The sequence below is a fragment of the Anoplopoma fimbria genome, chromosome 15, assembly GCF_027596085.1.
Source record: "Anoplopoma fimbria isolate UVic2021 breed Golden Eagle Sablefish chromosome 15, Afim_UVic_2022, whole genome shotgun sequence".
NCBI lineage: Eukaryota > Metazoa > Chordata > Actinopteri > Perciformes > Anoplopomatidae > Anoplopoma > Anoplopoma fimbria.
Window position 1 is genome coordinate 8,365,398 of NC_072463.1, and position 26,908 is coordinate 8,392,305.

General features: G+C 39.3%; 1 protein-coding gene across 1 annotated transcript in view; it reads right to left on the bottom strand.

The window, feature by feature from the left end:
* stag1a (stromal antigen 1a) overlaps nt 1-26,361 on the bottom strand; it is a 40,561-nt gene extending 14,200 nt beyond the window's left edge. The window contains exons 1-2 of the mRNA XM_054613261.1: nt 26,119-26,361; nt 3-224 (exon numbers count right to left, since the gene is read on the bottom strand). Of these exons, the coding sequence (XP_054469236.1) occupies nt 3-31 (29 nt within the window). The 5' untranslated portion in view covers nt 32-224; nt 26,119-26,361. The remainder of the gene's footprint in view (nt 1-2; nt 225-26,118) is intronic.
* Between the last annotated feature and the right edge of the window lie 547 nt (nt 26,362-26,908).

Genomic DNA, 26,908 nt, shown 5'->3' on the forward strand with positions numbered 1-26,908 from the left:
ACTGTAGGACAGGGAGCTCCGAGGTGATCATCCTGGTGAGTGCGGCTGGCGGTGAGATGTGTAACTCTGTTTATGTGTATCTTCAGGACTGAAGGTGTTTCAGGTCCAAAGATGGAGGCACAAGCCAGAAGCTCAGTTGGGGGGAAAATGTTCTGGAAGGGCAGGGAGGAGAGGCTCCAGGACGGACTGCACTCAACTTGCTGGCACTTAACTCTCTTCAGCTCCTGAATAAAAACACAGAGAAATTAGAGAAAATTATTATTGAAGCATCACTGTGAAACCAGTAACAACAATAAATGATACAGGTGCTCTGTTGCAGCTATAAATGTGCAATAGTTAGTAGTGTGTAGTGCACATAAACACAATATTTGGATCTTAAAGGAGAAGGTATCAAAGAGATGATAAAGTGATGGACTAAAATGATGATTTATTAAATGATACTGGGACAAATAACTGTTCTAAATTGTTTTAAACATTAGTTAAACATCGGCCAGTTCACATAGAGTGCGAAGGCTCAGTGTCCTAAGTGTCACAATTGTTAAAATGTCACTGAAAGCAGAGAGATGGTTCAGCTTTTCACTCTGGATGTGGAGCTGGAAACGGGGAGAGGAGGACACCAACTGGACACGATAAGAACTACAACAGCAAAATATTGTTGGACGTGTAGTCAGGATTTGAACACAGGTGTTTTTAAAGATTTCAGAAACACCACTGAAAATTGCGAGAAATTTAACATAGTACATAAATTAAGTAGGCTTTCTTTATAAAATAAAGAGTAAGATCCGCTTACAGTGTGACATTAGACTATTTTAAACTTTGTGAAAGTTGAATTATACAGAAGGCAGAGAGGTGCTATGATGTAGGCCTAATACCCTCTGGAAAGAAATAACAGTGAAACATAGTGATTGATAGAAAAATAAAATCTGTAAATAAATATGATTTTAAGAAATTCTTTCCAGAGTTGAGAAAATTCCCAGGGGCCTCAAATGATGCCCCCAAAAATCCCCAAATGCCTTGCAGCCAGATTGAAGACTCTTAGTCGTAAGACTGGCAGCTAAATGAGTGATAACATTAGTTATTGACCTGTTCATATGCTAATAGGGGCAAAGAGCAGAGGAGGAGCAATACCGCTCTTGGCCAGAAGAGGCAGTACGATCCACAAAGTCCTCTGGCCAAAGTCTATCTCCAAACTGCTTAATTGAGTTTTAACTGGGGAAAGTGGGTCAAGAAAAAAATCACCCAACACTCATTTAGCTCACAACTCAGTTCCAGTCCGGTTCTGTTCACCTACAAAGTGTTTTATGGGTCTATTTTCCCCAGAGTGTGTGTGAGTGTATACGTGTGTGTTTGAAAGTAGGTCTGGGCAACAGTAGGGGGCAGGCTAAGAGAGTGTGTATTTAAATATGATCTTCCACACAGTGTTTGTACTGAGGACTAGCACGGGAGGCACACACACACACACGCGCACACACACACACACACACACACACACACACACACACACACACACACACACACACACACACACACACACACTCATCTCTGCCTGTCTCACACAGCCAGGTAGTTGTCTGAACCAGACTGTGAGGACATCGTTACGAGCACAGGGTCTATTTTTACTAACGAAAGTAAATTCAGTAATCCTGTATGATTTTTATTTGGTTAAAATAATATTTCATGAAATCAGAAGTTGCCCTACTTCCAAGCTCAAACTTCAATAGGCAGCTTCCACAGAGGCAGAAGGGCGTTAATGGCACGGATTTGACCCGCCTGCATACATATGAGCTTCTAATCGATTTTGACACTTGATATTCCCGCTGCACGGATATTAAACCTAGAAAAGGATGTAGAGGAATTATACTGCCGACATGGCTGCACATATAAATGATGAGGGAAATAATCCTGGACGTCTGTGGAACAGAATTCAAATCAGCTGGCTGGACAAGGCTGAAATGTTAACTTGCATAATACCTCAGTAAAGATCCATCTGTTTAATTCAATCTTTATATACAAGATGTTGTTCTGCACACATGAACTGTGTGTCAACATTAGAGGGATATCTAATAAAATGGGAGTACAAAGGGTATAATCGAGGTCAATAAGCTTAGAAACAAATGAAAACCCCAAGACTAACATTGCACACACTAGTTAAATTTGAAGGGATTTGGACTTATTATGTGCAAAACTTAATTAAGATGCTGGCTTGTGATCAGTGGAAAAGGACAGCACATGAAATGATGGGAGAGAAACAGTTAAACTTAACACAGAATAAAATAAATATGAACTCCTCAAATTCAGTCAAGCACAGGCTGCTTGCAAGTTTCAACAACAAAAATGTAAACAGTCGAATAAAGAGGAAGAGAGCTTTGCACACAGAATCTTCCACCTCTAGCCCTGAAGTACATGCTGTGCCGTGCAGAGCTTTTTCTCTCCTTTTTACATTCAAATAGTCTGGAAAAAATGACCTATTGCATCCGAAACCAAGAACATTGATATTTGCAACGATGGGAAAAATGGATAACGAGAATCATAATTAAAGAATATTGAAAGATTCATGTGTTTTCTACTGTACTATCATTTTTACTTTTTCACTTTGAAATATATAAAATAACACTGTAGGAAAGGTATTACTATGAACTACATCATTAGTAAACAAATAATAAGTTCATGTGAAGTCCTGCACTCCTTCAATAAAGTATGAGAAAATAAGTCAATTCTGAAGGACCACTAATCTACATAACAAATTATTCTAGTTGCACACACACAGAAAAAAACAAAACACATTCATGCTAAAAATGATGTAACAACAGTCCTTGAGAGATCGTTTTTTCAGTAACCCATGGTGCGTGTAAATAGGTAGCCTAGGGGAGACTCTTTTCCCTCATCCTGGCTATTTTTTTACTTCACAGAGTCCAGCCACTAAGGCCAGGGGCACAAATACAATACGAACACATAAACAAAAGCAAACAAACCCACAGCAAAAGGGTAAACAACGTGGCGACAGGGACACCTATGAAACGCCTGAGGCTCTGCACAGATTCCTGTCAAAAGCCAACTGTAGTGGAGACGTGGGGAAGAGAATGGCTGTAATTGACGCAACACTGACCAAAGACACTGGTGTTAATGAGTTATCACATCGTTTAGTCTCGTCTAATCATCTTCATCAGGGATTTTAATTTGAAAATGAATCCCACTAACACATCAAACACATTTAGAGAGTTCGCTACAGCTGAAAATAATCAAGATAAAGATGCAAGACAGCATACGCACAGTGAAATTATACTACTCCTACAACTGTTTGAGACACTCAACACTGTTAATTAGTACTACTTTATAACTAATTAACAATAAGCAATCATACATTTTGGGAAGTGACCGGATAAAAGTCACATTTGTGCAACTTTAAATCAACGGAGGCAGGGCCGCTCTCATTATGTCATTTCACCACTGTCCCACCTGCTCACCCTCCACATCCACCGTCATCCCTCTGTACTTCACAGACGGTCACATCTCAGCTGCTTGCTCTCTTTCTTTTTTCTTTTTTTTTTTCTATATACCCCAGCATGCCTCATGGTCCCTTTCATCATCAGATAATCTCTCTCCGAAGGGACAGAAGCCAACCTTCATTTGAATCAACTCTTGTGTCACGTTTGTTTCTCAGAGGAAGAGGAAGAGGGTGTGTGCGTGAAAACTGGGAGTCTGCCTGACCGATTATCGACCGACAACTACATAATCCTCATCGCACATTGGCTTTCCTCATTTTCTTGACACACTGCAAGACTCCCTGGCTCTCTCTCTCACACACACTCACACGCACACACACAAAGAGATTGTAGCAGCCTCAACAGGAGGCTATGAATAATTTGCAGTGAGTCTCTCGATCTGTTCCTCAATTTCAGAGGACAGGAGAGAAGCTGCCAACTGTATTCACTTAGCACCTCTCTGAACCTTTTCTCAGTGCAGTTGACTCGGCATGAATGGAAAAAAAACTCCCCAATAAATAAACCCCAAATCTTAAAATAACAACAGTTACTTACTGCCCAAGAAGAATAAATTATTATACATTAAAAGCCCATTTCCTTTTCACTCAGTTTAGAACATCTTGTCCTGACCCGACCCGTGATGTTATGGTTCTGCAAAGGAGCACAAACTGGGGCCGTCCCTGCCTAAACCCTCTAATCCTACCAACATGTTTAAGTATAACATACTATTGTAAGACAAAAAAAAGATTTATTTTCGGAAATGTACAGCTAATCTGCATATTGTGAATAACTTGAGGAAATGAGGAAATCTGCGTCTGTTTTCCTTCAAAATGACAGAGTGTGATACTTTTAAAATAGGACCCATTGCAAACATGAACTCAATTAAAAGTTCCATCTATGAAAACTATGTTGGCAGAATTGGGTCCTTTTAACCCCCAGGACTGAAATACAGTCGTAGTTTTTTAAAAGCACTACTTAAAACAGAAACAGAAAACAATTACATGAAGTCATTTGGAACAAAAACATTGTTCCTAATTTGTTCCTACTTCCTATTCAAAACTGGAATAAGGCACCTTTGAAATTTGACAAATAGTATAGATGGCAGGATCAAGGTTAAACTGAGTTGTTTATATGTAATGATTTAAATCACTATCACAGAAGACTGAGAAATCAAACAAATATACGTATCAGTTTCCAGAAACAGTGTATTTCTGCTCTAGAACTGTGTAGTTACTTTAATATAATAGATGTCAGTTAGTTCACGTTTCCTGATTCACTAGTTTTGATTCACTATATACAGTGTGTAACCTTTTCATCACTTTCTGTCCGTTTAAATATTGCAAGGGAGAAAAAAGAGGAAATAAAGCATCCCCCCCTCCCCCCAGGTCAGCTGGTTAGATGAAGAGATGCAAGTAACACGCGCTTGTTGTGGTTTGTGTGAACCAGCAAAAGCAATATTGAACATCATTAGGAAAAACCCTTTGTACCGCTGCATCCTGTCATAATGAAACCACTCGTGCAGCTCCTGCATCGTAGGCTTGTTGCTCAATAAATTGCACAGCGTGGATGTCCCAAAAGAAAAGTTAACTGTTAACAGTGAATAGTACAGTACAAGACAGGGCATATATCTTGTCTTGCACTGAAATAAATGCTCACTTAGTTACACTAATAAACTTACAATCATAAATACACACCGAGCCAGCAGAGGGGTTTAATTTTGGTAATAGGAGAGCAGACCGTTGTACTGCTGGTAGCTGGTTGGAGGGCAGCTTCTCTATTACAAGCTTCTCAAAACATTCATTCCAGGCGGTGGTGTCAGAATATGTTTGATTCTGTTTATAATATATATATTATAAGGGTGTAAAAGAGAAACAGGGAAGCTTTATCTTGAATTAAACTGCTCAGAAACCTAATAACCCTTAAATATATAAAATGAATTACAGCCCAGTAATAGTAATAAAAACTTAATGCAGCCACTTAAAAAAAGAAAAGAACACGCCAAAAGAAATTACGTTCAGTTTATGGGTAACATTAGGAGCTAATAGCGATATAAACTGTAATCACAACTACTCTGTTTGGCGCAAATACTATTGTGTGCAGGTTGTTGGTGAGCTTCTTAAAAAATCCTGAACACCAGGTAAACCAAACTGACCTATACACAGATGTTAAGCAGCTGAGTTGGACTCAGATTGTATACACATAAGCTTAAAGAAGCACTTTGTTCTGTGAGTTACAAGAAATTAATTTAATGATGAGATATTCAGCATGTACCTGCAGCCACTCAGCTTACAGTTGTGTTAACCATCTCTGGAGTCACTTCATCCTCTGTGTGTGTGTGTGTGTGTGTGTGTGTGTGTGTGTGTGTGTGTGTGTGTGTGTGTGTGTGTCTACTTAAGAGAGAGACAACGAGCGAGCATCTGAGAACCACTTAACATGCATGACATGTTCTCTAGGAGGCAGGCCGGCGTTGCTATAGCAACTGGTGTGGGTCATAAGCCCGGCGGTGACGGCATATTTGATTGGCTGAGTGGAGACAGTAGGGACCGCAGTGAGGGGGGGGTTGGTAGTAGTGGGTAAAAGTTATTTTAAGTTTCTGAACTTCCTAAAAACAACTCAGTTGATGACAACCTATGATTGTTCCATATCTAGCTATAAATATGTAAAAACGTAATCCGTGGAGGAGATTGATCTGTAAAAGTGTAAACCAAAAACATTAATTTATTATTATATGAACTGCTGACTTTTCAGTCAAATCTAAAAAAAAGTGCAGTGTCGTCCTGCTGAACAGTTTAAACAGGCCCAACTTCTACCTGAAGCAATGTGATGTCATCTCTCAGGACCCCGCGTTGGCCAATCAAAGACGTGCCATCGCTCATCCCTGTGAAATCCCTTTGTAATGCAAAGAGTATTCATTATGAACTGATGAGCCTTCAGAATCATTGATCTATTACTCGGACTGGACTTCCTGGATTGTACTCACTGGTACCTGAAACAATACGCGGCCAATATTGCAGCTCCTTGCATTTTTTATCACAGGGCTGTTACTTTCCCGAAGGCCACATTCAGGCCGCAGAAAAAGCACTTTGTAACAAAAAAACAACAACACAAAACAACACAGCCCCCTCATTCATTTCAACAAGGCCTTGACGCCGAGGGCCTTGGAAGAAAAACAACAGAGTAGTCCAGGAAAAAGTTTTACCTAGCTTAACACAATGCAACAGCGCCAAGAAGGCTCTACATTTGTCATGAACATCTTTCTGCTGTTTACCTTGTGTTTGTCTTGAAGAGAAGAGAATACAAAAATGGCTTTTAAATATCTTTCCATGGTTGTAAATTAATTCTTATAGTGTTATAACATCTGACAAGCCTAACAACTACTGGATCAGTTATGCAAACCAGCCTTTCTGGAATGTATATCACCATTTCATCAGTATCTTAAACTCCAGCCCTCATCAACGCAGCACTTTTATCAAAGCAGTGCTGTTTTCTGAACGCAATCTGCATCAGGATGTTTTTCCGTGGCTAAAAGAACAAGCTCAATAAATGCAACCAGAAGGAGAAAAAGTTATTGATAGGATAGTGCAGACTACATGAGGGAAATGCTCAGTAATTGCTACTTAAGTGATCCCGAACACATGAGGATTTTGTGACTGATTCCCAGTGAAGTGAATTAAAGAAAAAAGGATTGATTACTTTGGCTAAGGACTGACTGCCTCGCAATAGTCTACTTAGACAAATTTGCTAGCAGGCTAAACAATTTCCAGAGCCAAAAATATGCCTTCCAGCTGCATCACTGAGCTAATTATAGTGTTAACTGAATGACGTTGGGTATAATCAATGGGTGCCACAACCGGATATTGTATGACACATCCAGCTAGTGACGCAGCCATCATAATCCACAGGTAAAATTCAAAGTATTCATCAAATCCGGTGCCAGACAAAAAATAGAAACAAAAGTAATCTCATACCAATTAGAAACTCTCATTAACACCCTTTACAAAAACCATTCAAAACATCTCAACAGCTCTAAACTAAAAGAACGGCTCCATCATTATGGCAACAATGAAAATGGTCCCAAATTATCCTTCAGCTTATTGTGATGTGTTAATTCACTGATGCCCGAAAGGAAACCTCTCTCCCTCCCTCCTTCAAGGGGGGAGATCAGAGAGTGCAGGGTCATTCACACCACAGCTGGCAATGGTTCAACATCTCTCGTTATGGTGTACTCCAGTGAGCTGGATGCAAGGAGCCAATGGGGGCTCGACACTTTTCCTACCTTCATATAAACACTTCAATATTTCAAATTTGACATGATAATGATGTGAACACACAGAGCGGGTGGATTTGCATTCCGGACATACAACACTTGAAGGACGTCTCTGACACTGTCTGCGTTTACATGCACACTCTTACATTCCACTCTTATTCTGAATATGAGAATATTCTGAATTTTATATTGCTCATGTAAAAATAAAACTCTGCTTATTATATTCAGAATTAGACCATTTTCCAAATGGAGCATTTTCCGATTTAGACATGTGGTATATGCCAATGTTATTATGGGTTTTAGGAGAATTCTTTAGACATGTATACAGCTCATTCAGAATAGGCCTCTCCATAGGATTTTTTTACTCTGTGCGTTGGACACAAACCAGCTAGTTGCAAAGCTGGAGAAAAGATGCATGCCCAAAAGGAAAGCCCAACCTGCTAGTCGGAAGGAGAAACACACCTACTTTGAAGCATAATGAAAGAGTTGGCATTCAACGGGTTTTTGGAAAATATTGCAAACCGGTGGAAAACTTTAAAAAAAACCCACATATTTTGATGCAAAGAAGCAAAATGACCAAGTGGTTCCTGACGTTCAACTTTCCCATAGTTTGACGTGATAAACGACATGTTGGGGCATCGACCCCTGTCCAACACAGTCAAGAATGGCGTTGGTGTTGGATTCACTGACCCTGGTGATGAGGACGGCATGGGGTAGTTTTACGTTAATTGGAATATGCCTGGCTGCATGTAAAAGGGAATATTAGTGGAATATTAATTTTCATTAAACATGTAAACAGCTAAATAGGAATATTGTATTTTTCAAAATAAGGGCATAAAACCGGATATATTTTGTGCATGTAAACTTGGTCACTGAGTTGTGTTTGGTATTATGCAATATTTGCCTTTAATTATTTAAAGCTTTTAAAGCACTACAAAGATGATGATTACTTTCACTTGCATTACACTGGAGAGATCTGGTCATGCAAATATTTTTTCCAGCTGACATTCACACAAACGCACACCTTCCTGCTGCCGAGGTCCCCGCTGGCCGATTCCTCTGACAACTATAACCTGAACTGGATCCGCTCCTCTATAATTGGCCATTATCTCTGGAGATGGAGTGGAAGTAAGCCTGCTTCCAACACGGTGGACTACAATTGTGCAGCGTTTGAGATGGAAAAAACACAAGACTGGATTCACCACTGATAACAGGATCAGACACTATACGTGCCCCACTGTATGTGTTACCATCAATATAACCAATCGTGACTGGAGGGCTATTCTTGTCTCGACAGTCAATATTTCAGGATAAAAGACTGGTGATAGTGTAAAGTGGTGAGTAAAGCTGGGTACAAACACTTTACCACTGGGGCTACCTATGAGAGGAATATGCAAATGGTATTTATATGGGATTAGGTCAGGACAAGTTAGAAATCAACAAATAATGGGAGAGATGAACTGAAGGAATTCTTTTGGAGAAGAAAAGAAATCCTTGTATAATATATTGGTCATTTAAATGGAAATGACTCGTAAGACTTGAAATACAAACAACTCAAGACAAGCGGAATGAGACTAAAATCCTATCCTGTAAAATCCACTAAGTAATATTTATTTGATTCACTGTGTGTAAAAGCCACACACAGAAGATGCCTCACAATGTGTTTTGAGGCAGAGTCAGCAACTGTTTACAAGTCAATGTCTTTTTTTTGTCATGGTAATTAAGCTACGATGCATAATAAGCCTGTTTTTATACAGTGTTCTCAAACGCCTCAGGTAGGTAGTCGGCACAAAACAAATAATCAAAGTGTGCTGCTGGTGAAAGCACAAACAGATACAAGCTCCACGAGAGGACAGAGCGTCAAGAGGATTCCCACCAAGTTCATTACAAATACAGGAAAAAGGCACATTGAGTAAAAAAACAAAACATGTTTCTCAAGAGAAAAAAAACACAAGACATTTCAGCAAGATATGCTAAAATCTAAATCCTGCTTAGAAACTTGAAACTAAAGAAGCACAAGTGTTATTTATAAGTACGGTTCTGGAAGAAGTCTTACCACTTTCCCTAATTTAAATGAAATGTTACCAAGATTCAGGGCAGCTGGGTAAAATGTGAGTCATCTCAAATATCAGGATGTCTCCTGGAATGAACTGGATAGCTTCAAAAAGCCAAATAGAGTTCATAATTATATAAAAAGAATGATCCGTAGTTCCCACACGACCCATTTCAGAACGATTCATTTCCTTTGCAGCAAAGTCTTAGAGGGTTAATCAGGACATTAACTCAACCTGAGTCCCATACAGAAGAATGGCTATCGTAAACTCCAGATTTATCAATTTAGGAGATACTTGGCCAATGGATACAAAAAACTAAACATTTCCATACAACTAAGAAGCATTTCCCCTCCATGCCTTCTACCGCATTAAACCATTAACTCTAACGCTCAACATATCTGCAAAATCATTTTACTCTTAAGAGCCTCTTGAGTATAGAGCACAGTGACACGCAGATAACAACACGACTACATAACACAGGGAGTCAGTTCCCTCATTATTTCTCCTAAAAATCACCACCTCTCTTCAAACAGAAAGGGAAAAAAGGGTATTGAGTCGCAAAGAAGCTGATTAGGGGGGGGTGACTCCAAACAAATATTCAGATTTAAAGCTTAATTAATGCCCTAGAAGGAAACGGAATAAAGGAAATTCAACTGGAGGACAGTGGGAAGATATTATTCTCTCTATAAATATATTACCGCTGTAGGCTCAGCCCATGTACAGCTCTGCAGAGCTCTAATTGTCAGACACAAGATGAAGCTGCTCAACTTTGTCTCTCCCGTCTCTTCACACTATAGCTGCTGACTTGCTGAGCTGATGTTACATCGAGCTCAGGGTGAAGTGGATTAACTTTCACACCTCTCTCTCTCTCTCTCTCCATTCGAAAGCGATTCGTGCAACAATTTGGCGGGCCCCTTATTAAAAACTGATCGATTGCTCTGTCAGCACAAATGCATTTTAACGCCTGCGAAAGCACTCGTCCTTACAAGGTTGGTTTCCGTAGCAACATTCCCAGTTCAGACCCAAAATAAAGTCTTAATGGCCATTTACCACTTTTGTTATTTTCTCAAAAGCCATTCATCTTGACGCTTTCAACTTGTGGAGAATTTGGCCCACTTCGGCCTCGGCTGTTATCAGTAACTGTAAAGCACGCCGCGTTATCTCCCGTCCTCCCCACCAGACTGTGATCTCCTTGATGTACTCGTACCCCCACACTTTATGGCAGCGTTAAGATGTCGTAACGGATTAAGAGGCAGAGGGAGATGCCTCTGCTCTTCACTCATTTGTGGATTTCATCCCTGAAGATTACTGCAGCAATGTCAGGGGGCAAAACGCCGGGCCCTCGGGGGTAGCGGACTAGATTAACCCGGCTGGGTTTAAATGGATTCAATTAACTTGAATCTTGGTGGAGCTGCTGGCCTGAGGGATCATCCCATGACTGGAAAATGAGAGGGTCAATCCTCCAGACTGCAGGTCAAAGGGACAAAGTCCTGAACGCACCAAGATTTCAGAAAAGGCCTCTGACTGTATTATGCTTGTGTGTTGAGGTAGAAGAAAAAGCAGAGTGTGCATAAAAACAGCATGAAAAAAGTCTATTGAATTGATTGATGAGATCTGGCAGAGCTGAATTAGGCGTTTCCTACAAATGCCAGTAGAGAAAAAAACCTTGAAAAGAATCTTTGTAAATGTATAAACCACCAGCCCTCCAGACATCTTCAGTGCACGTTGTAAAAATACATCACAGCGGCTGAAAGTAAGACAAATAGCCTGCAATCAAGTCAGACAGCTGCATGTGTAGTTCTTCTGGAGAAGAATTCAGGAAAAGCTGGTTTCCTCTCAACTTACTCTGATAATTAAGAAATGATAGAGGTATATTAATATTTCCATGTATATATTGACTGTTTACATGCACGCACACAAATACAGAGTAATTGATTTAACTGAGTTTGATCAGATGCTCTGAGATATCCGAGTTGGTCCGTGCTTGTGATTATCAATTTAGACGAGTGATTGTTCATTACAATATTGATAAAGGATTTTATAACAATACAATCCATCCAAAAACGGGAATTCCAGTGAAAACTACCAACGTTTTTAAAAGGTTAAAACATTTGAACTTCACAAACAACTAATAAATGATACATTACAGTCAACCTTTATCTCCTTTATCTACTACTTGACAATCAAATAAGACGCTGGCAAATCATTTCTACCAACTACAGGACAAACATTTAACTTCATCTGATCAAACATGTATTCATCAACAAAAGACAATCTATCTAAGAATGAACAACCAATCTAAAATCATCTTATCAATATTTTCAGTTTGGTACACAATTTGGTAGTTTGGTAGTAAAAGTGACCCATGTCCAATAATCAACTTTTGTCATGAGCCATTTAATCATTTTGTAAGAAATTGTGGAATTGCTGATTGGCGACTGTTGATTAATAAAAAATCAAGCAGCCTGTGTAAACAAAGATCGGGTCCATGTGAGAAAAATCGAAAACAGGGGAAAGCCATCAATAACTGACAGCCTTAAAAAAGATTTTTCTGAGGCTTCTAACAGCCACACTCAGATTGTATATTATGGTTTCAGTGATCTGGCCAAGGTCGTATGCATTATGCCGAGTGAGAAGCTGTGAGCCACTATGCAAATATAATTAAGGGAGAAGCACTCACAGTGAATAGCAACCAGTGCTTGTAACTGACCCATAATGCACTTCTATAATTTAATTAAATAGTGTAATGCCTGTAATCACAACCGCTAGAGGAAAACTGTTAAATCTTTGGACTTTTCTCTTCTACAAAACACTGTGGCGGGATGCCAACATCCAGTCAGCAGTTTAACTCTGAATAAACTGCTCGGTTTAAACATTCGGGGGCTGCAGGGCCAACAAGGTCCGTGCACCGGCACAATTAGTTAAACATGCCCAATTTAAATATTTCAGATTTCATCCCAGACATCTCTGCTCGTCTTGCTGAGCACAAGATATGTTTTCTACTGAAAATGTTTCAGCCAGGAGGAGTCCTGCTGCATCAGATATAGTATTGCTTACTCTACTCTGTTTTACAGTTAAGATCTGCAAAATACATCAGAGGAGAAGAGGGGGGGAACAAATCATAAAGAGGGACAAATAGTGATGATCCACTCTTTCACAAAGTCAGGCAGTATGTTGACATACATCCCAGCTATTGTGAATAACAAGATACAGATAACCCTGTGATTAAAGCCTTTATGGTGCACAGCAAAGTGGTTTCTCAAACAGCCTGACATTACATGATTTGTTGGTACTTGAGTAATGTCATAAAGGTGTGGCAGCCTGCAGGAAATATCTTATTCATGCTACAAAGGAAGAGCAACCCTTTAAATGAATCTGTATTCAATTCAGACTGAAGCCACAGTAAGGTGGCTAATGTGCAAACTATAAATGGGAACTTGGTTCAGATAAAAAGTCTGCTAGTCAGCGAAAAACATTAGAGACAACGGCAGTAGGGGAATAATTATCAAGACAGATGAAAAGCAAACAAGTAGAGATACGCTGAAAGATCAGACAGAGCTGACCAGCCTGAGAAAAAAGCAGAACAGAAACAGAGAATGACTACAGCAGACGGTAACCTATATGATCTGTATGCTGCACCAATAACAACAAACAGGAAGTACGGGTGTTCTTTTGACTCAGCAGACCAAAGGCATACATCATCACACATACTAGCAATAGCTGTAATTCATATGCACTTCTCAGCATAAACTGCATACGGCTTGCATACTTTATCTCCAGGGGTTTTTGTTAAATAAAGTCCTGTCAACTACAGAAACGTAGAGATAATTTGGCCTGATGATGCATTCGATTTTGGGACCTGCCAACTCAAATTAAAATGGCAATAATGTCAACATCTGTACAACCAAAGACAAAACATAATTTAAATGTCTGCACAATTCAAAAACCAAACCACAGGAAGGGCGCTAGACTTAGATGCCAATTTTCTTGGTGGCCAATCCATCACTTGATGCCACAGAGCAAAAAAATAAAAAATACTTCTTCCTAGAGATGAACCAATTCTGCTTTTTAAAAAGTTTAACCTGCAACTATAAATTAAAAGAAGGCTCAAGACAGACTTTTATATTTTCAACCTCTGGCCTGGAACCGTCCAAATCTTTTTTGCACGGGAATGACATTTTTTGTTTTGTTTTAAAAGGGTCTGATTAAGTTAGATGTTTGACAGAAAATGAATTGCCAACCATTTTGGAAACAGATTGTTTAACTGTGTTTTTAAGCAAATATGTCATAAATTCCAACATCTCAATTGTGACAATTTGCTGTTTTCTTTGTCTCAAATGATCATAAACTGCATACATTTGGGGTTTGGACTGTAGTTGGGACAAAAAAGCAATTTTAAGCTGCAATAATGGATTTCTTGGAAGGCAGCAGATACTGCATTGAGATACTATCACTATATGAAGTTGACATAACTTGGTATCAAACAGTCTATGTCTAGTCTATATGGAGCAACGTTAGCGTTTATTTGGAGTTGTGCTTGTGTCCATCTGAGGAATGCACGTCTGACATTCACTCTGTTTTAGCTCCTTTTTGGTCTCCTCCGGCTTCTGCTTAATGCTCAACTATGTTCAGCAAAAATGCTGCTATGCCAGTAGTTTATAGCATACTTAATATGTCATCTTGGACTGTTAGAAATTGTGATTAAAGTGTTTTTTTTGTCTTTAACATCTTAAAGACCATGCGATTAATTGAGTAATAATAAGCATGTTAACCGACAATTAAAACAATCATTTGCAGCTCTAGTGAGCAAAAAGTTAATTTGATCACATGTGATGAACTGAAGTGTGAGTCTTGATTATTTAATCATTTCCTTTCAACGATTGTGGAACCTCAAGTCCTGCAGGTATGTCACAAGACTCTAAACTACTACAAAGAAAGAATAAAAAAGAATCAGCAAGCTCTCAGACCTCTCCACAGTGAAGGCCAACCAGAGACTGACTTCTGAGCTTGAACCACAATCGGTCCCTCTGGGCCACCGCTACGAGCTGCACCACCAAGGAAATAATTGCACTTTATCATGCTGCCAGCCTCCATACATACTGAGACCAAGAGTCCCAAACTCATAACGTGGAACAGCCTTGAGGCCGACTGGTTTAACCAGATTATGATTATGTCACACGGGAGATTACCCATCCGACACAGAGAGTCTGACACAGTCATGTTCCTGCACACACACACACACACGCACAACCATCTGTTATTGCCACAAACTACTGTATGCTCGAACTCTGCAGCACACAAAGCCTGATCTTAGCATAGAGGAGGAAAGAGGGGGGGGGGAGATGCTGTGTGAGCTGCACAAACTGATAAGATCCTTGCAGAAAAATAGATTTTTATTCCCCCTCGTAATCTCCTGAGAACTACCTGTGTGAATAAAGGACAATTAGATCTATAAAAAAAAAATAGAAAAGAGGCAGCGAAAAAGCAATGAATTTTCTCCTCTCTCGGTGCAATGGCTGCCTGCTCGGCTGCAGCTGGCGCAAAATGGAGCCGCAAGAAGAGGTGGTGGTGGATGGGGGGGAAGAGAAAGAGGGGGAGAAAGTGTGACAGCAGCACAGAGGGGGAGAGCAGCAGGAGAAGGAGAGGGGTAGAAAAAGAAAAAGGGGACTCATTTGTTTTTCCTCTCATCTGTCTGGGCTCCCTCTCTCACCTTGGCCCACATTTTACAGTCGGCCTCATATTCACTCCTAACGGGGGGGGGGGGGGGGAGACGCACACTCATAAACGCACACCCAGACTGACACGCACGCACGGAGGCTGTTACTCCCAACACCCATTATTACTTCCTAATGGTCTAGCGGCATGTCAAAGATTTGACTAGAGCGAGAGAAGGCTGCTAATCTGAGCAGGCAGATGTCAAAGCGGAAAACTAAGTGCTGCTCCGGAGCAATAATTTACAGGAGGAACAATGACTGACCAGATATAGACTGAGGGAATCTGAGGAGTGAGCTCTGACTGACTCAAAGCTCGGGCATCAAGGAGGTTGTGAATGTAAATCCCAGCCAGGTGTCAAAATGTAAAAAAAAAAAAAAAATACAGAAGCAACATGCTGGATTCATGGTGAGCGGTGCATTCAGGGAAGTGTTGAGATGAGACTCTACTGACTCTACAGATGGTCTACTGTTTGAGCATTTCAGAAAACACACAACAAAGACATCGTTACTTCAGGGTGGTGCAGGGACAAGTTTGATCAAGCTATTAGTAAGCCTTCAGAAAATGTTTTGATAACCGTTCCCTCACTTCTGTTTGATGAAATAGAAATATATAACTTGTACTGGTTACACCTTCTTACAAGTGTTTTGTCTGTTTTCATAGCATTGTTAATAGAATACTTGTGGTTTTTTGTTTTTTTTTAACTGTTGCTAACCCAGAACATACAATTTTAAGAAATTGTACGAGATTCTTTATTTTTTACATTAAATGAATACATAAAATACTATTAAAGGCCATATATTGATCCATGGAAATGACCAGTAGTTGTAGCATTGATTAATCTTCTGAGCAAATTCTGGTTCCAGCTACTCAATTATGGGAATTTACTGCGTAGTACGTTATATTTTGTTGGTTTTATACTATTTCGTGTCCGTGTTTTGTATTAATTAATAACTTGACCTCTGTTCAAACAAAGCAAGACATCTCAAGATGTCACGTGTCTCTTCAGAACTTGTAATCTGCGTTTTTCTATTTGTTTGACATTCAATAGTGTAAATGAATAATCAATAATGAAATGACATTGATCTACATTGACAGTAGTACCATGATAAACATGATTAATTATTTTGTGAGGCATTTCATTGTATGACATTTAGGTAGGAAACATAAGTCATTGTTTCAATAGTTTTCTGACTCACAAAACAGTACAGACAGATAAATTAAACCAGCACACACTATTTTTTTTTTTATACACACACAACAGCACACTACCACAACAGCATGCAGAGAAATAATTTCCCCATTGTGGGACCTGATTATTATTATTATTATCATCATTTACAAGAAAATGGACCATAAACTGTCAAAACGCAAAACAATCTTCCAGTATATATAATTTGTGGTGAAAGAATGTCTTTAACTCTTACTGAATCAAATCAATAAAATCACATTAGTAGTGTTTGGGGTTTTGATGATGAAGCACATTAGTCCATCAGTCACTATAGACGGTGTTCAAACGAGGTTGGTCAAACCTTGACTACAACTGTCAAAAGTCTAAGGAAGCTAGTGAGCAGTTGGTTTCTCTGATACTGTGCTGGCTGGATAATATGCAGTCAGAAAGGAATACGGAAAAAGGGTTTATGGGTAAATAATCTGCTGGAGTCGGGCAGTGCAGGCAGGGAAACCCCTTAATCCGCTCCACACAGGCCAAAGGAGCAGATGGGATATGAGTGATACAAGCTAATGATGTCTCAGGGCAGCGTGGCGAGCAAATCTAACCGACCACATCTCCACTGAAAGGAGACCTCAATGTGAGATCCATGGAAACATGTAGACTCAGTCAGAGCATCAACTTTCTACTAATGAGTCCTTTTCCTTTTTGTGCTCTAAAATACTTTTTCTGACTTCATTTTGATGCAGAGACATTTTTTACGAGACTATCAATTTGTTTTTTCTTACACGGTAAAAGGTTTGTTTCTCATACAAATAACAGTTTCTAAAATCAGGCAGCCCCGTGTAGTAGCTCACTTTGCTGAATATATTTTGCGACCACTTCACTTCCACTCTGTACAGCTGCAGAATTGACTTGGCACAGGCCAGCGAATCAATATTAAGTAAGAGGGAGTACAAATAACACCGACCGCCGAGACACGTACTGCCACGGACGACGCTGAGGAGGTGGTGTTTGCTGTAGCTTGAAGCTGGTTAACCTCGCCTGTGTAAATGACTCTGAAAGGATTTGCAGGTCAGGTCCGGTGCCAAATGTAGATCTGGCTGCTCTGAACGTACGTAAATCATAAAAACAACAAGTGAAAACCCTCTGAAGCCGGAGCGAGGATTTTCTTTATGCCCCAGACGTCAGGCCTCGGAGAGTCTATAAGCAGGATATCAACCTCTACCTTTGAAACCGGAGGATACTCTTTAATGCCTCAAAAAGAGATCAATAATGCATCATTACCTCTCTTTTTCCATTCATAAAAAACTGGACTGCACTCCCTGGGGAGACACAGATACTGTCTACAGCTCAATCCATGTCTATGCAAATCCAAGACTTTCACTTCGCTACCTTACTGTTGACCAAAATAAATTCTTTCCATCCAGGAATCAGGAAGAAAATAAAACAGTTTTCCAATGAGCTAGATTTGAGATTTGTATTCCCTGAGCCACAAGATCTGAAAGCAGCTGAAAGCTACCTCTTTAGTCCAGCTTTTGATTAAAATGTAGCCATTACTTATTTGATTTAATTGTATTCATGTTTTTATTCCCTGCCATTTATTTTGTTTGCTTTTGTCTTTTTGTCTATTTTATTGTTCTTTCATACATTTTAATTATCTCAGTTTATCATTTATATTTCTTGTATGCATTCATCTCAAATCATTTTACATTTCTACTGAACTTTATAAGCTACACAAACATTTCATAACGGGTTTACAACTCACTTTAAGCAAGTTGAGGGACATAGGAAACGTTTAACGCATTTATTTCTGCACATTATTTAATCAGCAAGTAGAAATTCTGTAACTGTGAAAGAAACTGTAATTAATTGTCATTCCTTATTTGTTTAAACACCAGCATCCACTTATGAATGCCTCACAGGAAGAGTTATAGTTCTTAATAAAGACATTATTAAACACTTAAAATAAAGGCTTTTCTAATGCATTTCTTAATTACCTTATTTGCAAAAGCGTGCATGTACAGAGTCTGCACTTCAAACAAAGGCTTACTGCTCATACCACCTTAAACTCATTCAATGTGAGTGAAGCCCCAGTGGCAGTCTTTCCTTTGAGCCGCCTGTCTGAGGCTCAGTATTTAATAAGGTGTTCCAGTCTACAAAGCTCCACTTTACTGCGCTGATGTAAAAAAAATAAAAGAGCTGCTGTCAGAGTGAACAGGGAAGACAATCCCAACACTTCCTCGCTGTCCTAACAGTTAAAGGCAGACGAGAATCCAAGAACATCCTGTAATAAAGTCTTTTGTTCAATGCCAAAAAGAAAACAATTTTCAATCATTTTGCGAATTATTTTCATCAAATACTAGCTGTTCCACCCCAACTGTTTGTATGTAAAACACTTCCAGAAATAACATCCCATTTATGATGCAAGTGGGCTAATAAAAGCAGTGTTTTCGTTCCTTTAAACCGGATTGTAAAAAGAAAAGTACCACTGCCATGGCATTTTAATTGGATGTTTTTTAAAGTGATAAAAATAACACTTGTTATGCTGCCAGTGAGAGGAAAGTTTTTATGGTTGCATTCAACAAGGAGAATAGACAACAAATTAACACATTTCGCATCACAATTCACTTTCACATATTTCTTGCTATAACAATAATAACCTTGTTTAGTTTTTCATTGTGTTACCATGGATTTACATCCCATTGAGCTAGTGAGATTTATGATTCATTTCAGGCTTCTACGAGTGCACAGGCAACAGGACAGAAAATACTTAACTCTGTGATTTAAATAAAAGCTAAATACTGCATAACCCCCATACCTAAAGTAACCCTCCATAAATGTTTACTGACACCAAAAAATACTAATAATCTGTGCCTAATTTGTTTTTTCCAGAAAATGTTAAATTACTGTTTTAAAATCTCTTAAAATCTATTTTAATTCATCTCCCTAACTGAGAAATCCAGAATCTATGAATATGCAAAAGAATATTTAAAAAAATGATATCAAAACTACAACTACTTGACCAAAGATGTCTCCTTCTACCTCACTACGACGTCTATTTTCTGAAAACGTATGTGCTATGAAAGTTTTCATATCACAGTTGATTGTGATGTCACAAAGTCTTAAACTCTGATTTAAGTCCAACTGAAATCACATTTAGTCATCTCTTTTCGTAGACAAAAATAATATCAATATGGTATGTTAGAATGTGTTGTTGATAGTTAATTATTAAAAGGCAGGCTGCATTCACTACTTTATTTAGTGTCCTTTTAGCAAAATGCTCAGTGAATTGGAGTTCCTTTGCCTTCTTGGTTTGGACAATGGAGTCACTGTGTTGTTGTACACTATAGTGTACGTTTTGAATATGTCTGTTTCGCTCAACATGATTGGTTTATGTCTTTATTCGCAGTGCGAAAGCTCAGAAAAATTCAACTCTGGTCCTGAAAATTTTTGCAGCGTAATAATCACGTTCTGTGTGAATGTACAAAATAACTAAAAATATTTACTTGCAAATTAATCGCACAAGAAAAGAAATGCCCAAAGTGTGTAAAGGCCATTACACATTAACAAGAGACAACGTCAACAAACCTGCACTGTAGCCTGAATGCCATTGACAGACAGTGTGGTGTTAGAGATAGTGAAGATTAAGGACCACACCGGCATCCAAGAGGACAGAAGTGACATTATCCTATAAGTGTATATGCTGTTAAACGTGCTGCAGCTGAGCAGCCAATAAGCTATCTAGCCTGCAACCTGCTGTTAGCAGAGCACTTTTCTCTGAGAAATGTTTCATTGGTCGCTAAGTCAACAAGCTAAAGTGCAGGACAAGACTTATGTTCATGTCTGTAGGTTAGATAAGAAGGTGACTCAGGCTGGAAAGCCAATGTGTGTTGTTGTTCTAAGTCTGTGGCTCTTAGGTTGAGTAGCTGCTGTCTGGCTCAGTGTGACCGCCTGCTCTACCTATGACAGAACGCCGACGTTGCTGCTTTATGTAAGATATGATTGGCTGTATCGAAAAAAAGGTCTCCGTTTACGTAGATAGATACCAGAACAGTATTGCATTGAATTAATGCAAAACTAGAGGGCGTTTTCAAGGAATCCGAAAACAGATAATAGAAGTGTCTTTTGGTTTTTGTCTAGATTTTCCTCAAAGGAGACAAGGGGTTTACAGAGCAGACATGTATGCTGCAGCAGACAAAAAGTAATTCAATTAAAGTTGGACTTTGAGTGTAACTTTCCACATCTGTTCAGAGAAATCAGGGTAAACTTTCTAAACCCACATTTCTCAAGGACAGACGAGTCAGTTCAGCCTTATTCGGGGCTTTGTTTTTAAAAAAACTACAGAGACTCAATTAGTATTTAAGTTTTATAAAGGTAGTAAATCTGTACATAAGACGCATAATAGCACCTAAGTAGCAGTACGTTTTCTTTTTATGTAGCCAGTGGGCTGAGTCTTTAAGTCAGAAAGTAAAGCCTCGGTATTGTTTTCACAGTCTTGACTCTTAATAATAAAAACTAGTAAGCCTCTGCCAGTCAGTACCTTGGCTGCATCAGCTAACAGGTAAAAATCAGCTGACTCAGCCAAGAAACCACTGATCCGTGTAGGAATACCGTAGAGCGAGACCACAAACCTCTACAACAAACACAAACGACATGACGCACCTAGTCTCATTACGGATCAACCTCACAGCTCATTACTTCAACAAACACCCTTTACAACCGCTGTTTACGGATGTCACCACGTTATCTCACCTATCGTTATGTCATCACTTCTATTTCTATGTTATCTGACAACAATTTTACTTTCCAGACAGATATGCAATTTCCAACTTACTCAGCTTAGTAATATTTTTGCATTATAACACCACTGGTGTTTTTAGCCATGTGGCAAACGATGAGCCCAAACCACATGTTAAGCACAGCTAGCATGCATTCACACTTAGAATACGAGCTCTTGCGGTATGGCCGGAAACCCATGAAACCACTTTTGATATGTGTGTTAAATATCTACATCCCAGCCAGTGCAAATGATGTCGTCACCAGCTGGTACTGTAACCGTGTTGTGCTTTTTGAGTTACGAAGGGCTTGGGGATTGTACTTGAAAACTAGCTTGTATTGTGTATTGTACTGTGTATGACAAAATAATGGCATTGTATATTATAACTTGAATTAAAAAAAAGAAAAATAATGAACAGTATATTGCTACACATCATACCCCCAAAATGTGCACTTCTTCTAGTTAATGAACGTTATCCACGACCAGCAGCTTTTCACACTTTGGCATCGCTTTCAAACGATCAATATCCAACTTAATGGTGCCTTAGTTTTCTGTGTCAGGGTAATGGACTTAAAAAAGGTCATAATCAATGGGTGACATTGGTCGAATGCCTGTGCAATGAGGCTGCAATGAAATAATATTGGGGCCGTGTTGACAATTACTCTGCAAGTAACACTATGAAACTGTGAAAACAAGAGCTGGGTCAACAATTGAATTCGTCCAGCTTTCAAATGTGCAAAAAATAAATGATCAACAGCATAAAGTTGGTAATTTTCAAAAAAAAAAAACTCATATAATGTGTCTAATAAAATATTGGTGTTGTTGTGCGTTTATTTTGTCTATGATGCTGCTTCTTTATTGACACCGACTGAAAGGCTTACATTCATTAAAAAATAAGAGAAAATGCTCAGAACTACTGCTGGACCTGATCTGAACTATCAATCCTTAAGTCAACAAATACAGCTTGGCTTTACAGCAATCTTATTCCCAACTTGACCTGAGTCGCCCTGCACAAAAACAATAAAATGACAGACAACAGGTCTGACAGCAGCAATGCAGCTAATTACACAACAGGAAACCAACTCACAATGAAAGTCTTAAATCAGGCTTCAGCAAAGGGTGACACAACTATTTTAGAAAGTGTTACGCAGGTCTGTCTGCATATTGACTTCTGGGCTTTCCTGAAGAGAAAGAAGCCCATAGTAAACGCACTACTGCAGCACATTCATTTCACAAAGAGAGTAAGGCGTTAACTGCATATGCTTGTGTGATTTTACCACGCAATATACATGTTATTTATAGCACCACCATACCAATAAATTACAGAGACAGCTTGGATTGCTGGTATTTTATATGCCATTAGTACATTTCACCAAAGCACCTATTACTCATAACCATAATGAGGAAGAAGAGGAATGATCTTGAATAACTGTGCGGCTCATGTGATCATTTATACGCTTAATATATTATATTAGTAAACGGACATTCAAACAGACTAATGAGGGCAGATGGCAGCAATATTTGGTTATTCTTTGACATTCCTCTGACTATGATGAAAACCGCCAAAGGCTGGACCACAATACGAACAAGTATTATGGTTCTTTCTATGGCCAACATCTTGAATCAGGGCCACCGTGTAATAGGCTCTGACAAATGTGAAGCCCGTGACATAATCTCCCGAGCTGTATCATTATAAGCATATGGCTCTGAAAAAACCCCCACACTGCACTGGAGCAGTTAAGAGTCTCCAGCTTAGTAACTGCTATAAGGCACCATTCATGATTATGATCCAGGTCTGCTTTTTCCTATTTGATTCATCGTCTTGTCTTAAACAATACTTATTTATACCTTAATGATGACATTAAGACAACATCTTGCTTTCATTTTGATTTGTAAAGTAAATTTTCTTTGCAACATATGGACAAGCCATTTGCTTTTCTTAACAGAAGATTGCTGAATACATTTACCCTCAAAACAAATACCCATTAGATATATTTTACTGCCCATTATTACCTTTAAAATGACAACAGACTACAATATGTGCACTGCTAATAGGAACCATTATGTGATTCTCAGTCTTTTATAGGCGTATTATGGGAAGAGCTAGGGCAAAGAGCCAAACAATTCATGTGACAGAGGAAGGAGGAGGGATTATTCACCATTTATGTTAAACCTCAATGTCATCAAAAGGTTTATGCCATGACATGTTCTTCACATCAGCCACCTTTGAAAATAAATACCACCGTATGACAGCTTCAAACGGTTTGATTCCCAAGGCAAGGACAGCCTGGTGTATAACTGAATATTTATCACATGAAAAACTGTGTGGATTGGAAGAAAGGCTTTGGTTTTCTTCTTCAGGGATAAGGTCATTTGGAAGGATCTTTGTCAAATAGTTATTTCTTCTATACAACCAAAACACAGAGCGCTGTGGTTCTGCATCAAACCAACTCCATCAGTTCCTATTAACGTGGACTGTGTTCTGACATAACAAAACATGAGGGCTGCTGACAAGTTATCTGGGGAGGTCTACTCTAAAGGTTCCCAAACAGAACTGCATTTAAATCTAACATCTGATCAAGAATGACTTCACCACTCAACAAATATATTATATATAAGGGTGGGAACAGATGTCTTTGGGTATGCCATCCAAATAAATTTTATGTAAGGGAAGACTGGTTGACAGTTAGCAATACTGTACAACAGACCAAGTAGCAAGAAAACCGGATCTGTTGCATTATTCATGACAAACATGACTGTAAAAGGAAGTTTAAAAACGATAAATAAATCACATTCACTTCAAGTTATTAACTGGACTGTAAGACTCGATTTTTCCCCATATGGATGCTTATTTTAACAAGAGTATTACAAAAATAAACAGGCATTTCATGAAAACTAAACTCAATAATAACCTAAGGGGAGGAAACGAAAGACAATACCAGTTTGTCAATAATTAATCAGTTGCCATAATGTTTATATCATAGTAGCTATCCCTTTCTTTCCTATCTCTGGGTGTATTACCGGTTTTAGCCAATATTGCTAATGAATGAGCATGGCAGTTTAAGGAAATATTAAATGTGTATGTAGTTGTTCCATTTAGTATTCAAATTTTCACGTAATAAATTGCTGGTTTAGCCAAAAATGGACATTCACTTCTGCTTATTTAAGCAATTTAAAAAGTTTCGACTGAAGGTGCAAAATAATTTCTACATCACGATATAAGGTTACTTGATATAAAACGACATACACCACTATATTATGCAACTTTTCTAAAAAAAAAAACTGGTTATCCCTTAAAAATAACGAAAGTGCAACATTTTACAAGTGCATACCGAATATTGTTATGGAAATGTTTCCTAATTCAAAAATGTATTCAAATTAAATATTTTAATTTGCAGACAACACTGGTTATATGTCAACATCTCAACAAAACACAACTATGTCTAAAGAGCCATCATATATATTCATCAACAAATGCAAATTCTGCAAATATTTAAAATGTATTGCTAAACTTCTGCAGAAAAATAAATAATTAAATGTCTCGTGCAGTATGGGTTGGAAACACTGCGTGATAATGGAAGATAAATTGGCAGGAAATCGGTCTGCAGATAGCAATCCAAGACAGCCTGCATGAAAAAAATCACATGGCTGACTGTAAACAAAGCAGTTATGCAACAATCTGAGATTGCACACATCCAGCAGAAGGCCCTCTGACCCACTATCAACTCCCCCCAACTACCCCGCTGCACACAGGGCAGTGTGAGAGGGGAGGGACGGGCAGGATGAGGAGGACCGTTCAGAGGAGCTGCTGCTGGAGCCCATCCCCCCTAATGTGACTCATGTTTCCCCCGCTCTCTGTTGCCTGCTTCCCGCAAAGAAGGGGGCGGGAATGGGAAAGAAGCGCCATAATAACGTTGTTTAACATGCACAGAGTCCATACTTGCAAATATATCAACAACCAAAAAAAAGCATGCGCGTGTGAAAAGTCCCCAAAACTTGAAGGGATGAGAGGGGGGGGGGGGGGCTGATGTTGACACAAGAAAAAAAAAAAAAAAAAAAAAAAAAGTACTAATGTCCTTTTTACATATCTAGTGTGCAAAAAAACAACAACAACAAAGCAAAACTGTCAGTGGGTTGATAAAGTCAACAACGTGTTTGCGTTGATGACACATCTAAGCAGATGGCTGTAGCGCGCGGTCACAACGCGGCGGAGTCGAGCGGGAGGAGGAGGTGATGCTCCCGCTCCTGCCTCGCAAAAGAGCAAGAAAAACACACGTCACACCGCATGGCTCTTTATTTACCAAAGTCAAGAGCCGGCTGGTAGTAATGATAATAATAATAATGATGATAATAATAATAAACTGCGGGGGGACGCAGGCCCGCGCTGCGACAACCTCACGCGCCTCCGGGAAGTTGCTTTGCCCATTTTTTGTTTTTTTGGGGGGTGGTGGGGGGGGCTAGCTCGCGAGCTAACGGCTCCAGCTAGGCTATAATGTAAGTGAGCAGGAGAGAGAAAGCACATCCACATCCCCCTCTCCGTTAGCCGCTAACGCCCATCCCCCCACCGCCCAGCCTCCACTGTCTGTCCACCATCTTTAATCCGTGCTCCCTCTCCCCGCGCACCAAACAGGGCAAAAACACGCGGCACTCACCTTTAACGAACATCGCCGAATCGATGATCGCCTCCCGTGATATTAAATCGATTATCGTGTTAATATTGTGCGTATTTTAATATTGAAAAATTGGCCGTGCGAGCGGTACCGCGCCTTGAGAGAAGAGCAGCAATCCTAAACCGCCATCTGGTGGTATTTTCCTCTCTGTGATGCAGCGGGAGCGGCGCAGCCTCAGACCGAGACACAGCTGCCCCCTGGCGGACACACTGGGGCCGGGGCGGACGCGCGCCTCGGGAAAGGGAGGGACCGCAAGACCCCGCAAGCACAACACTCACGGGGACGCGCACAGCCGCACAGAGACTCCCCCCCTCAACTCTCTCTGTTCAATTAGTAATTTGCCAAAAATGTCAATTAAAAATCATTCATTCGAAGACATGTAAAGGTTGTAGATTCTTAAAAATAATATGTGAAATACTCATACAGTACCAGTCTTTGAGGTTTTTTTTCTGTCTGTAAATATTATATTTCAGTTGTTGTGTTTTTCTACTGTTTTTGTTGCTTATTTATAATACTTGTTTTTTTTTGTTTTTTTATTTTTATTTTTTATCTTGTCTTTCTTTGCTATGTCTCTTGTGTGCACTATCCTCTATGCTGCTGTAAGCCTGCAAATTTCCCCGCTGCGGGACTAATAAAGGATTGTCTTATCTGACACACCTTTTCATTCAACTACTTTGAAGAATCTAAAATATAAAACATATTCTGGTTTGTTGAGCATTTGTTTGTTTACCACATAATTCCATATGTGTTCCTTCATAGTTTGGATGTCTTC